Genomic DNA, 10,965 nt, shown 5'->3' with positions numbered 1-10,965 from the left:
AACGTGATTTCTCTATGTCTCATAATGTGTCCAATCATCCTATCTTGTCTTTTCGAAGTATTATTCATATATACATTTCTTTTTTGTCCTACCATTTCCAATATTCTCTCATTTGATACTTTATCCGTCCATCTAATTTTCATCATTCTTCTATAGCACCACCCTTCAAAGACTTCCATTATCCATTTTATCTCTTCTCCTAGTGTCCATGTCTCACATCCATACAGTGTTACACTCCACACACATGCTTTTATCAACCTTTTTCTTCAGTTTTATGCCAATGTTCCCGGTTAGAAGCTTGTATTTCTTCAAATGTCTTCTTCGACTCAGCTATTCTGGATTTTACATTTTGTTTATACCTGTGATCACTTGATATTTTACTCCCTAAGTAACAGAATTCCTCAACTTCTTCCAACAGATGATATCCTATTTTGATCTTCATTTTTCTTGTTGTTTGTTTTCTAGTGCATCTCATAACTTTTGTTTTCCTCTTGTTAATCTTCATGTTGAATTTGCTGCTAAGTAGCTGTTGCATACCGTTTAAACCTGCCTCTAATTTTTTTTTTTTTTCACTGCTTGCTAACATTAGGATATCTTCCACAAATCTAAGCATGTGTATTTTCTGCCCATGAACAAGTGTTCCTGTGCTGTGAATGTCCTTGATTTCTTTTGATTTTTCAATGTAGGAACTAACAAATTTTGATGACAATGAGCATTCTTGTCTAACTCCTTTCTGAATTGCAGCTTCTTCTCCATCTCCTTCTACCTCAGTTGGTGCCTTCTGTTCTTTGTACAGATTATATATTATTCTTCGCTCCTTATAGTTTATTTCTGGTTCATTCAGAGTTTTGAACATTTTGTTCCATTCTACATTATCAAACGCTTTTTCCAAGTCCACAACTTCTACCTAAGTTGATCTTCCCACTCGAATTCTTTCTTCCAGCAATCCTCTTAATGCAATTATTGCTTCCCCTGTTCCTGTTTTCTTTCTGAATCCACATTAGCCATCTGCCAATATTTATCCTATCTTGGATTCCAATTTTCTACAGATTATTATGTTTGTCAAGAGTTTTGAAACATGAGTAAGCAAGCTTATCGTCTTGCGATTCTTACATTTCTCATCGCCTACTTTTTAAGGTATTGGCACTACCTTACTGATCTGGAAGTCTGTAGGAATCTGCCCTTCTTCATAAATGTTGTTAATGAATATATACAATCTGTCCTGAACTTCCTGTCCCACACTTTGTAAGATTTACGCTGGCATCTCATCTAAACTGGAGCTTCTCCATGTTTTAGGTCTTGTAATGTTTTGTAACGCTCAAATCTAAATATAAAGTGTCCTCTTGTTCCTTCTACTTCCTTCATCATTTCTAATTCTTCTAATTGCTGGTCGTTTCCATAGAGACTTTTTAAATATTCCTTCCATGTTTTCACTTTAACTTCAGTCATGGGTCTTTATCTTTATCTTTTAGTGCATTGCTCCTCGATTTCCGTGGTTTGAAGTTCATCTTAACCTTCGTATGAGCCACATCTACTCTTGCTGTGTTCATGTCCTTTTCTATTTTTTTCACATTGTTGTCTTATTCACTCTTTGGCAAGTCTGTATTTACGAATGATATGATTTCTTATTGTTTTATACTGTGTCTTAGCCCCATTGTTGTTGATAATGTTCAATTTCCTTCTCTTATTCATTAAGTCCAGAATTTCCTTGGTGGTCAATTCTTTCCTTATCTTTTCTTCGTGACCTAATACTTCTTTGCCGGTAATAAACAATCCAGTTTTTATGAATGACCATGCCCTGTTAATTTCTTCTTTCGTTGGCTTTTGTACTATCTTATCTACTGTCTTTCTCGAGTAACTTTCTTAAATTCCTCTTTTTCTTTAGCTTGTCTGTATCAAGTCTTCCATTTTTCTTCTTTTTTCCCCTAACTTCTTAAATTTCAACTCACTCTTAATAACGACTAAGTTGTGATCACTGGCCACATCCGCTCCTTGGTAACTTTCATAGTTTTTAATTTGGTTTCTGAACCTTCTCTTAACGAATATGTAATCTATTTAGTACCTCTTGTAAATTTCTTGGCATTATCCACGTATAAATCCTGCGCTTGTGTTTCTTGAACAAAGTATTTGTTACTACTAGCTTGTTATTTGTGCAAAATCCAATCAGTCCTTCTCTTTCATCGCGCTTTCTTAGTTCATACTTTCTTACTGTTTTCCCTTACGATCACATTTCAATTTCCTACCAGAATAAGATTTCCTTCTCCATTTACGTTTTTCATGATATTTTCAACAGCCTCATATACTTGGTCTACTTCTTCATCATCTTGTACTGTTGTTGGCATATATATACCTGGATAATAGTTGTATCTCTTGGTTTCGTAGCTAGTTTTATTGCTATAACTCTGCCGTTTACTATGTTGTAACTTCTTACTCGTCATTCTATCTTCTTATTCATCATAAACGAAACTCTTATGGAAAATATTAAACGAAAAAACTTGACTGTAACTGATCTCCCTCATCTTTCAATCTTTTTCTCTCGTCTCTGCTTATAGAATATACATCTTTCTTACGTAAATTTAATTACTGATTGGTTTATGTATTTTTATTATTTTTTTTAGTGTCCTCTCTAACATCTTAAAATTTCAATGAAACATTTCGCACCTCATTTGTGATCATTTCTGCCATCAGAGATGGCCACAGTAAAAGAAAGAAAAGAAAAAGAAATAACAAGAAAGAAAGTAAAATTTTCAGAAAACCATGATTATGTCTTACTACTCTAATGAAAAAGCTTTAGGGCAGTCATAACTACGTTTTATCTTAGTCATTTAGTTAATTACTCTTAAGATACCAAAAAGTGTTAATTCTAAAATAAGATCTTTCTTGTGACAAGGAGTAAACTTAGAATAAAAAGAATTAAATTTTGATATACATATAGAAAAAAATATGGCTTATGACCACCTCTGACAAAATTATCCATTCGTGTTCTCTTTCTAAAGTTCTTCTAGCTCGCTGTCAGATATTTTTTTCTGAAATTAAGATTGAAAGTGGCAATCTTGTCTGTGTAGCACATATTATTCTTCAACTCCTATGCTTTCTTTCCTCGTTCTTTTAATCTGCATAGAGTAGATCACAATTCATTCCAGCTAAGGTTATTACAGTAGACGAGACCTACACTGATACACACATACACAGGTACCGGCATAGAGAATGCTTGCAACTCAATTTACTTCCATATAAAGTATGCTTTCTCGTGGGTGGCTGGCATGTAATAGCCAAGTCCGCTGTATTGTTTACGCTTATTTGTTACAATAGTTGCATGACTGTATGTCTTTAACATAGGGGACAGGAGTAACATACATACATCTCTACAGCAAAACTTATATGGATGGGATTGCTTTTCCTTCTTTCTCTTTTTCTTCCTCTTCCGAAATGAAAAGCGAAAAATAAGTGTATTATTTTTCTTTTCTTTTGGGGAATCAGTTACATGTTTCGGTGTAGTATTGTTGTTTTAAACCGAAGAAAGGTCTGCGAAGGAAGATATGTGAGCAAAAAGGGCAGTGCATTTTCATATGTGGAGTATGTGTGTGGTCTATAGGGGGCGGTTAAGTAGGCGTGTCGAGAACACCCCACCATCTGCCACCTTGTGAACTGAACTAGTTAGCTGCATTCTCAGTTAAAAAAAAAAAAAAAAAAACCTTTTTAATACAGTCCGTTTTACCACCATCACCTGTACAAAAAAAAGTCATACCTTCATATATATACGTACATACATAGGAAAACAACATGTGTGTCCAGTCGACCTATGAGCCATTAAGCATTCTGCAAACCGCCTTTCCCTCTTATATGCATATGTATACACATGCATCCTACAAACCATTGTAACTACAGCACTTTAAAAAAAATTAATAAAATCGAACAATAGTACTCATAAAGCATGGATTCCATTGTCCAATCACAATAAATTGCAGCCCATACGAATTATGGACCCCATTAAAAAAAAAAAAAAAAAAAAAACTCTTCAAGGAGATTTCATTCAGCATGTTAACAAATATCGAACCAAAATTTATGAGATTTTAAACTAAAACATAATAGTACCAATAATAATTCAGCTTCTTCAAGTTTGAATCAGAGTTCAAGATATGTCTTTCGGGGCATGAAATGAAGCGAAGTGGACCCAATTGGTTGTACCTTTTTCATACGATTAACCCATTCCCCCCTTTTTTTCACCTCTTTGATTCTTCAGCACCTTTATCGTCGTCTTTTATTCTCCATTTTTGTTAAAATCAATTTGAATTAAATGTGAGAAACAATCTACATGTTGAAAGTTCTGCAACTTAACTGAACTCCCTTTCCATATAATTAAAAGGAGTTGGTTATTACCGGTAGATGTTCAGAGGAGTTTCACGGGATTCAATTGAATCAGTCTATGGAAAAAGAGCTTCAATCAAACAAACTTAGTTTTGAGAAAAATAAGAAAAACATTGCAGTTTTGAAACTATAAACTCAAAATAAACTATTGTTTTTTCGTGCAGATAACAATTACATTAATCGAGTGTTGCATAAGAAAACCATTTTTATGCTCATTGCCATTAAAATAAAATGGTTTCCGCTATGGACTGAAGCCCTTCTTGCATGTAAATTATAGACGAAGCCCTATATGTATGTAATTTCATTTCGTTATTATTATTATTATTATTATTATTATTATTATTATTATTATTATTATTATTATTATTATTATTTTATTATTTTATTTTATTTATTTATTTATTTATTTATTTATTTATTTTTTTTTTTTTTTTTTATTTTTTTGCTCTTTTCTAACACAAAATTGTGTTGAGACGTTTTCTTTGACAGGTTCCAGACGTTGCAGGTCTACCAACTGAATGGGACGAAATCAATAGCTATTGCCACTAACATATAAACCAAATATAATTCTCCATGCAGAAAGGGCTTCAGTCACTGACTCAAGTCCATGTTGAATAGAATAATAAAAGTTGACATCTGTTTATACAATGTTAAAACTATGAAACTGAAGTCTTTATGCATGGAAATATAGGTGTACTTTATAGGAATAAAAATCCGATGTTAACTAAATTTCGCCAGACTGCAATCCTTTTCGCATGAACTAATTCAACTATCTTCTGAGCTCCAAGCGAAAGAACCTTACCTTTGAGAACATAGAAATGTTGTGCATAATCGAATTCAACAAATTTCTTGAAACGCAGTAATCTACCTTTGTTTCTGTAAGGGATATTGTTGAATAAGGAACGTTCATGTCACTGTTTTGCATGTAAATAAGTGCATTTTATCAGTACTTTTTTTTCGCACTTTTTGAATATTTTTCAACACCTTTCCCCCCCCCTTTTTTTTCTGATCATAACTTTGTGCCTTAAAATCCGATCGCAGTTATTATACATGAAGTCTTAGAAACAGTAAATGACACAAGAGAATAACCTGATAACTTCTTCAACGTTAAAAGAAGAAATGTATTCATACAATGAAATAATCTGTTAAGCACCATTGACAACAGTATTTCGAATAAAAGTTGTAAAATTTCTCCTACACATTTAATTTGAAATTCGCTTGCGCAGTGCTTATTAATTAAATTAGTTGCGAAGTATTGATTAATATGTATATGTGCTTTTTTTTTTTAGTGTTTAGCAGTGATTAGTACTTCCATTCATAGAAATTATAGATATATTGAATATATAATCGTATGATATTAGTGATTCTCCACGCTAGGCTTAAAGAATGATACGGATGATGGGAAAATACAAATAACACACACACACCCCTAGCAGATATATCTATAAAAATGTATAGTGTTATTATTAGTAATCAAATACCTGATGAAGAGTTTATAATGTCATTGTAACAACATATTGCGTTTGGTTACTGCTAAACATATTTAAACTTTACAATTAGGATATAATTGCCCTCAGCAGGGCAAGATATTTGTGTAGTAATTATTAAAAATCTTTTATCTTTTATTAACCCGAAATTATGCGCAGATAAATAGCAAATTGGATAATCTACAGATAGATAACCGGTAGTCAACTGTATCAGCAACATTTTGACAAGACTATTGCTTCTAAAAACGAAGCTTTTCTTTGCTCGTACTTATTAGAACCTTCTTTTTATTACTCATTTCATTTAGAACAGTAGTTCTGCTGCGGAGACGCCCCTGAAGGGGATAGCTTGAAAGCAGGGCTGGATTAATCCATCTGGAGGCCCGAAGCTAGAAAAAAAATGTGGCCCCTGTTGACTTCACCTAATACATTTCTGTGAAGTATTATTATTACGTATTATTATTATTATTATTATTATTATTATTATTATTATTATTATTATTATTATTATTATTGAAGATTTGGAAATTCAATGATGCATCTGATATTACAGAAGGGGTCAGCTAAATACTACGAGTGGCCAAAGAACGTAAAGTATGCAGAGTTTACGGAGGAGGCGCCAGGTAAACAATGTTAGGAACCTCTGGTTTATAATAAACATAGCGCTCACATCTGTTGTAGTTATATGCAGCAACACCACTCTGTTGTATCTATATTACATGAACTAAAAATGTTTTAATCGAAAATTAGTGAAATGATGTTATTTATTTGCTCTTGTTGACATTTCGAATCATTTACTTTAGCACACACACACACACACACACATAAAAAATTAGATTTATTTTAATTTATTTGTTAGTGCATTTACATGACAAATTTCTGTGCATTTTTTTCTTTATTTTATCTAGATGATGATCATATCAGAACTACAAACTTTCAAAAACGAACAATCTTCCTGTTTTAACACAGTAAAATGTATCATAAGTACAATTATTCACATAACAAGCTCCTGAAATATTCATTTGACTCATACTTGGCTAATAGATATTTATTTTCTAAAAAAACAGAAAAATAAACTAAAGTTGTTACAAATAACATAACATTAAATATTCTCTTCAATACTGCGTGCATCACTGTTCCTCGTTAGAGGATTGATATACAAGTTAGATGTTTGCTACAATTTTCTTCGTATAACAAATAGCCCTGAACAAACACGAATCACACACCTGCTGTACATTTCTTCTTTCAAAATACGAAATAATGTGTTAAAGAAGATCACGTTTGACAAATTAAATATAAATTATGAATGGAAATTAGTCGGAAAAGACGACCAAGTACAAGCTACGAAATAATTCAAGCATCAAGATACAAGAAAATAAAATAAGAAAAAAATAATAATATGGAAACAAGCAGAAATATTACAGCTATAAAGATGTTTCTTTCATTGTATCTTTATATGAGTATATAACATATATCTTGAGATATGTTTGAGAAAAAGTTATGCTAAATTTTCCTTTTATTTTCTGAGTATGTTATTTTATATATATATATATATTTACATCTGAAATTAGAGAGGATTTTTCTTTAAAATTCAAAGTATAGTTGATATTCAAAAGAACTCAAAGCTTACTTCAACTACGTACGACCAAAATGTTTTCGACGAAACATACGGGGGAAACATGTTGTGGTTGTTTTTCTGCATATATATAGAGTGTACATAAAGCCTAATAAGGAAAATTGCAGGTGCTTACGCGACTCAGATACAACAATTGATAATGATACTTACAACGAAAAGAAAAATAAATAAATAAAGCAAAAGACTGTCTTGTTTGTTTTAGTTCGTTACACATGTGTGTTTTAATCAAGGTCAGAATAAAAACGAAACCGGGAAAAGGAATACGCCGTTCTTATGTACATATAAGTAGCTAGCCAACCTCTGAACTGAGCTACCATGCGTACCATGCATACCTGAGTTGAGTTGATTTTAACGTCTCGTTCAGCAGCGAGGCTATCCCCATACCCATCAAGCCAACGCACATTCTTTTACATTTCCGTTGAGAAAACCCTCTACTATATGTAGTGAGTTGCTGAGAGTTGTAGCGTAGAGCAGGCCATATGGCACAGACCTCTCTCATTGTATCTGCAGCGAAGCATAGCTAATTGCAATCGAATGCAGATTTCTGTCCTATTGTGCCAGCATGACTGCTCTGTTTCGGTAGTTGTTGTTTGTCAAGCATAGTGGCTTCGAAGATTTCATTGTTAAACGAATTCCAAGTTTCATCCAATTGTCACGCTGTCCTGTTGTTTTTCCCCTCTATGGTGTGGTATACATAGCATACCATGTTGCCATATTTTGTCGTACCATTATTGTCAATTTAACGCTAAATAACCCAATATCTTTATTCTGGAAATCCTATGAAAGATGCTGTTGCTACCGCCCAGGAAGTGTTCCCAGGTAGATTTTGTTTAGGAACTTTCCAAATACCTCCCAGAGACTATGACCACAATAAAAGCTCCTAATTGCGGCAGACGAAGCTAAATTAAGAAGTTAACTTCTGAAATTGTATTTTCAACAACCTTGAAACTAAAATCAATAGACTTTTGCCCTAATTTCTACAATATGATTTGATTTTCAGTTTTGCGTCCCTGTCAGCAGCGAGGCTATATAAAGCGTGGGCCTACAGCTTCACGTGGAATACGAACATGAGTTCCCACCGAGAATTGAACCCATGTCTCCTACGCCAAAGGCGCTAACGCTAACCGTTTCTACAATATGAAATGCTGTAATGCAAATTTCGTAATATGGGACGTTATGAGTTGCCAAGTATCTACGTTCAAAGCTTTGCAATACTTAAGTCTCTCTCGGTGAAAGATGCCTCTTAACTGTAGGAATGTATTGAAGGCAGTGGCGTACTCCAGGGAGGTTTCATGCTTAACCCCCCCTCTTGAGCAAGACATTAAGCCTAATATTTACTATATTAAGATATACAAAAATCACACTTGTCTTAACAGGAAATGAAATAGAGTGCTTGAACCCTCCTTGTTGAAATTCTGCGTACACCACTGGTTTAAAGAAGAAGGTACAAGTTGCTTAACCCAGCCTACACACGCGAGGACAACTTAAATGTTACTCACTAATAATATTGTATCATTTATTATTATTATTATTATTGAGTTGAGTTGATTTTAACGTCTCGTTCAGCAGCGAGGCTATATGAGACGTGGACCTACTGATTAACGTGGAATCCGAACCACATGAGCTCCCGCCGGGAATCGAACCCGGGTCTCTCACGCCACAGGCGCGTATGCTAACCGCTTAGCCACGGATGAACTCTATTATTATTATTATTATTATTATTATTATTATTATTATTATTATTATTATTATTATTATTATTATTATTCAATGTAATCCTGAGAGAATTAAAGAAAAGACAAGAACAAGTGGAACAAAAAGTTTTTACAAAATGAACGTTTAGCATTTATATATGTAAAAAAGGAAACTTATACTCTCTTAATGGAAAAGAACCCACGGACACTCCTCTTCCCCGTTTCAGTTTTCTCATATGTCTAATTTCGCTAATGAAACATGTGATCTCCAGCGATTACGCTGATCTCCACTTCCATGATTGTCGGCATTACAACACCATTTCTCCAGAAAGAACAAGTGGGGACACTAATTAAATACCACATACGATACGCTTGTTTTCAAATATTGTCACTAAATCACATCAGACATTCAGAAAGGCTATATACATGTATATGTATGTGAAGAGAGAGGGAAAGAGTACCAATGTGGATAGGGGGGCGCTTGATGATGGTGAAGCGTGTTAAATTAGTTGCCATATGAGATTTGATGCCCCCTTCGTCCGTTGGAGGTGTCAGCGCACAAACTCGACCCATCATCAGCAAGTACACTCTTACGTCATTGATTATTATTCAACTTGCACGCATCGCAATTGTATTGGAGAAAAAGAAAGAATTAGTAACACATACACATACAAACATATGTAAGAAAATTTGAGAAAACGAAAGAAATTTTTTGCATGCAAATGTTTTAACGAGGTCGTCAATATCCAGAAGAATTCCGTGTTAATTGTACAGAGGTTGATTCATTTATACTGAGCCACTTACCTAGGAAATACTTGTTTCTACCACCGGTTGTGTTCGATCTGCGGGCTACCTCTACCAACTATTACCCTGTATCGGAGTTTCCCTTGCAGGTGTTGGACCTGGACCATGTGTATTACATTCCACTCCTCTTTTTTCAAGTTTTTCTACAGGTTGGAGACAGTGTGGACTCGATGATGTGAAGGAATTGCTTGAGAACTCTGAAAGCATAATAGCCCATTGGACTGGCGCCTGAACTTTTGACAGGGATGTTAAAGAGGGAAAATGCCGAAATTCCAGTTTGTTTTTTTTTTTTTAAATTTAATTTCACGAACTTTACCACAGTCTGTGAGGTAAATCCACAATCTACGCTTCATCAACAGTAACAACCAACTTCCACCGATCACCTGTGATGTGTTCACACAGCCTCCTGTAGTTCCTTTCTCACTCAGCCACACGACGCGATTTCAGGACGTGCACGCTACTCTTGCGAACGACTGTGAGATGTAAATCCTGTAAATTGCGCTGATGGATGTAATCTGCGATATGCTGAATTTGGGGCTGACCATCACACGCTATGTGGGGGATATTCGGTAGTCACTATACGCGGAACCACACGCAAGGTCAGTTTCTAGCTGCTCGCGTCGGTGTAGTGAACCCAGGACTCTGTGCCGCATTTTTCCGTATAATACGATTCACAGTCCCACGACTTATACGAAAATTACGCATTTAACCCATTTCTACGATGCGCGATCCCGTAAACTTACTGTCGGAAAGGGCCACAATGAGTTCCTCATAGAATTTGTTCAGTTTCGGTGACATCAGATTATGCTCGATCACACTGCTCTACTGCCAGACTAACTAGATACTGTTGCTTGCCTCGTGGCAATGTCACAGCGATGGGTTGTGCATGCGCGGTAGAGTTGCATATTGACTTCGGCTCAATATAAATGAATCAACTTCTGTAATTCGCTTGAAAATTTTTCACTAATATGAACTACCA

The 10,965-nt window shown here is 34.6% G+C and overlaps 1 protein-coding gene across 1 annotated transcript; it reads right to left on the bottom strand.

The window, feature by feature from the left end:
* Positions 1-253: 253 nt before the first annotated feature.
* LOC145667597 (uncharacterized) lies at positions 254-856 on the bottom strand. The gene has a single exon (XM_081735062.1). It carries the CDS (start codon positions 854-856, stop codon positions 254-256), a length of 603 nt encoding a protein of 200 aa, XP_081591188.1.
* Positions 857-10,965: the final 10,109 nt, after the last annotated feature.

Source organism: Thermobia domestica, chromosome 13, assembly GCF_964235325.1.
Source record: "Thermobia domestica chromosome 13, izTheDome1.hap1.1, whole genome shotgun sequence".
In the NCBI taxonomy this organism is placed as follows: Eukaryota; Metazoa; Arthropoda; class Insecta; order Zygentoma; family Lepismatidae; genus Thermobia; species Thermobia domestica.
This window is presented reverse-complemented; position numbering and strand designations above follow the sequence as displayed.

Excerpts from the sequence above, each read along its gene's own strand:
- LOC145667597 (XM_081735062.1), bottom strand. The coding sequence starts at position 856 with ATGTTCAAAACTCTGAATGAACCAGAAATAAACTATAAGGAGCGAAGA.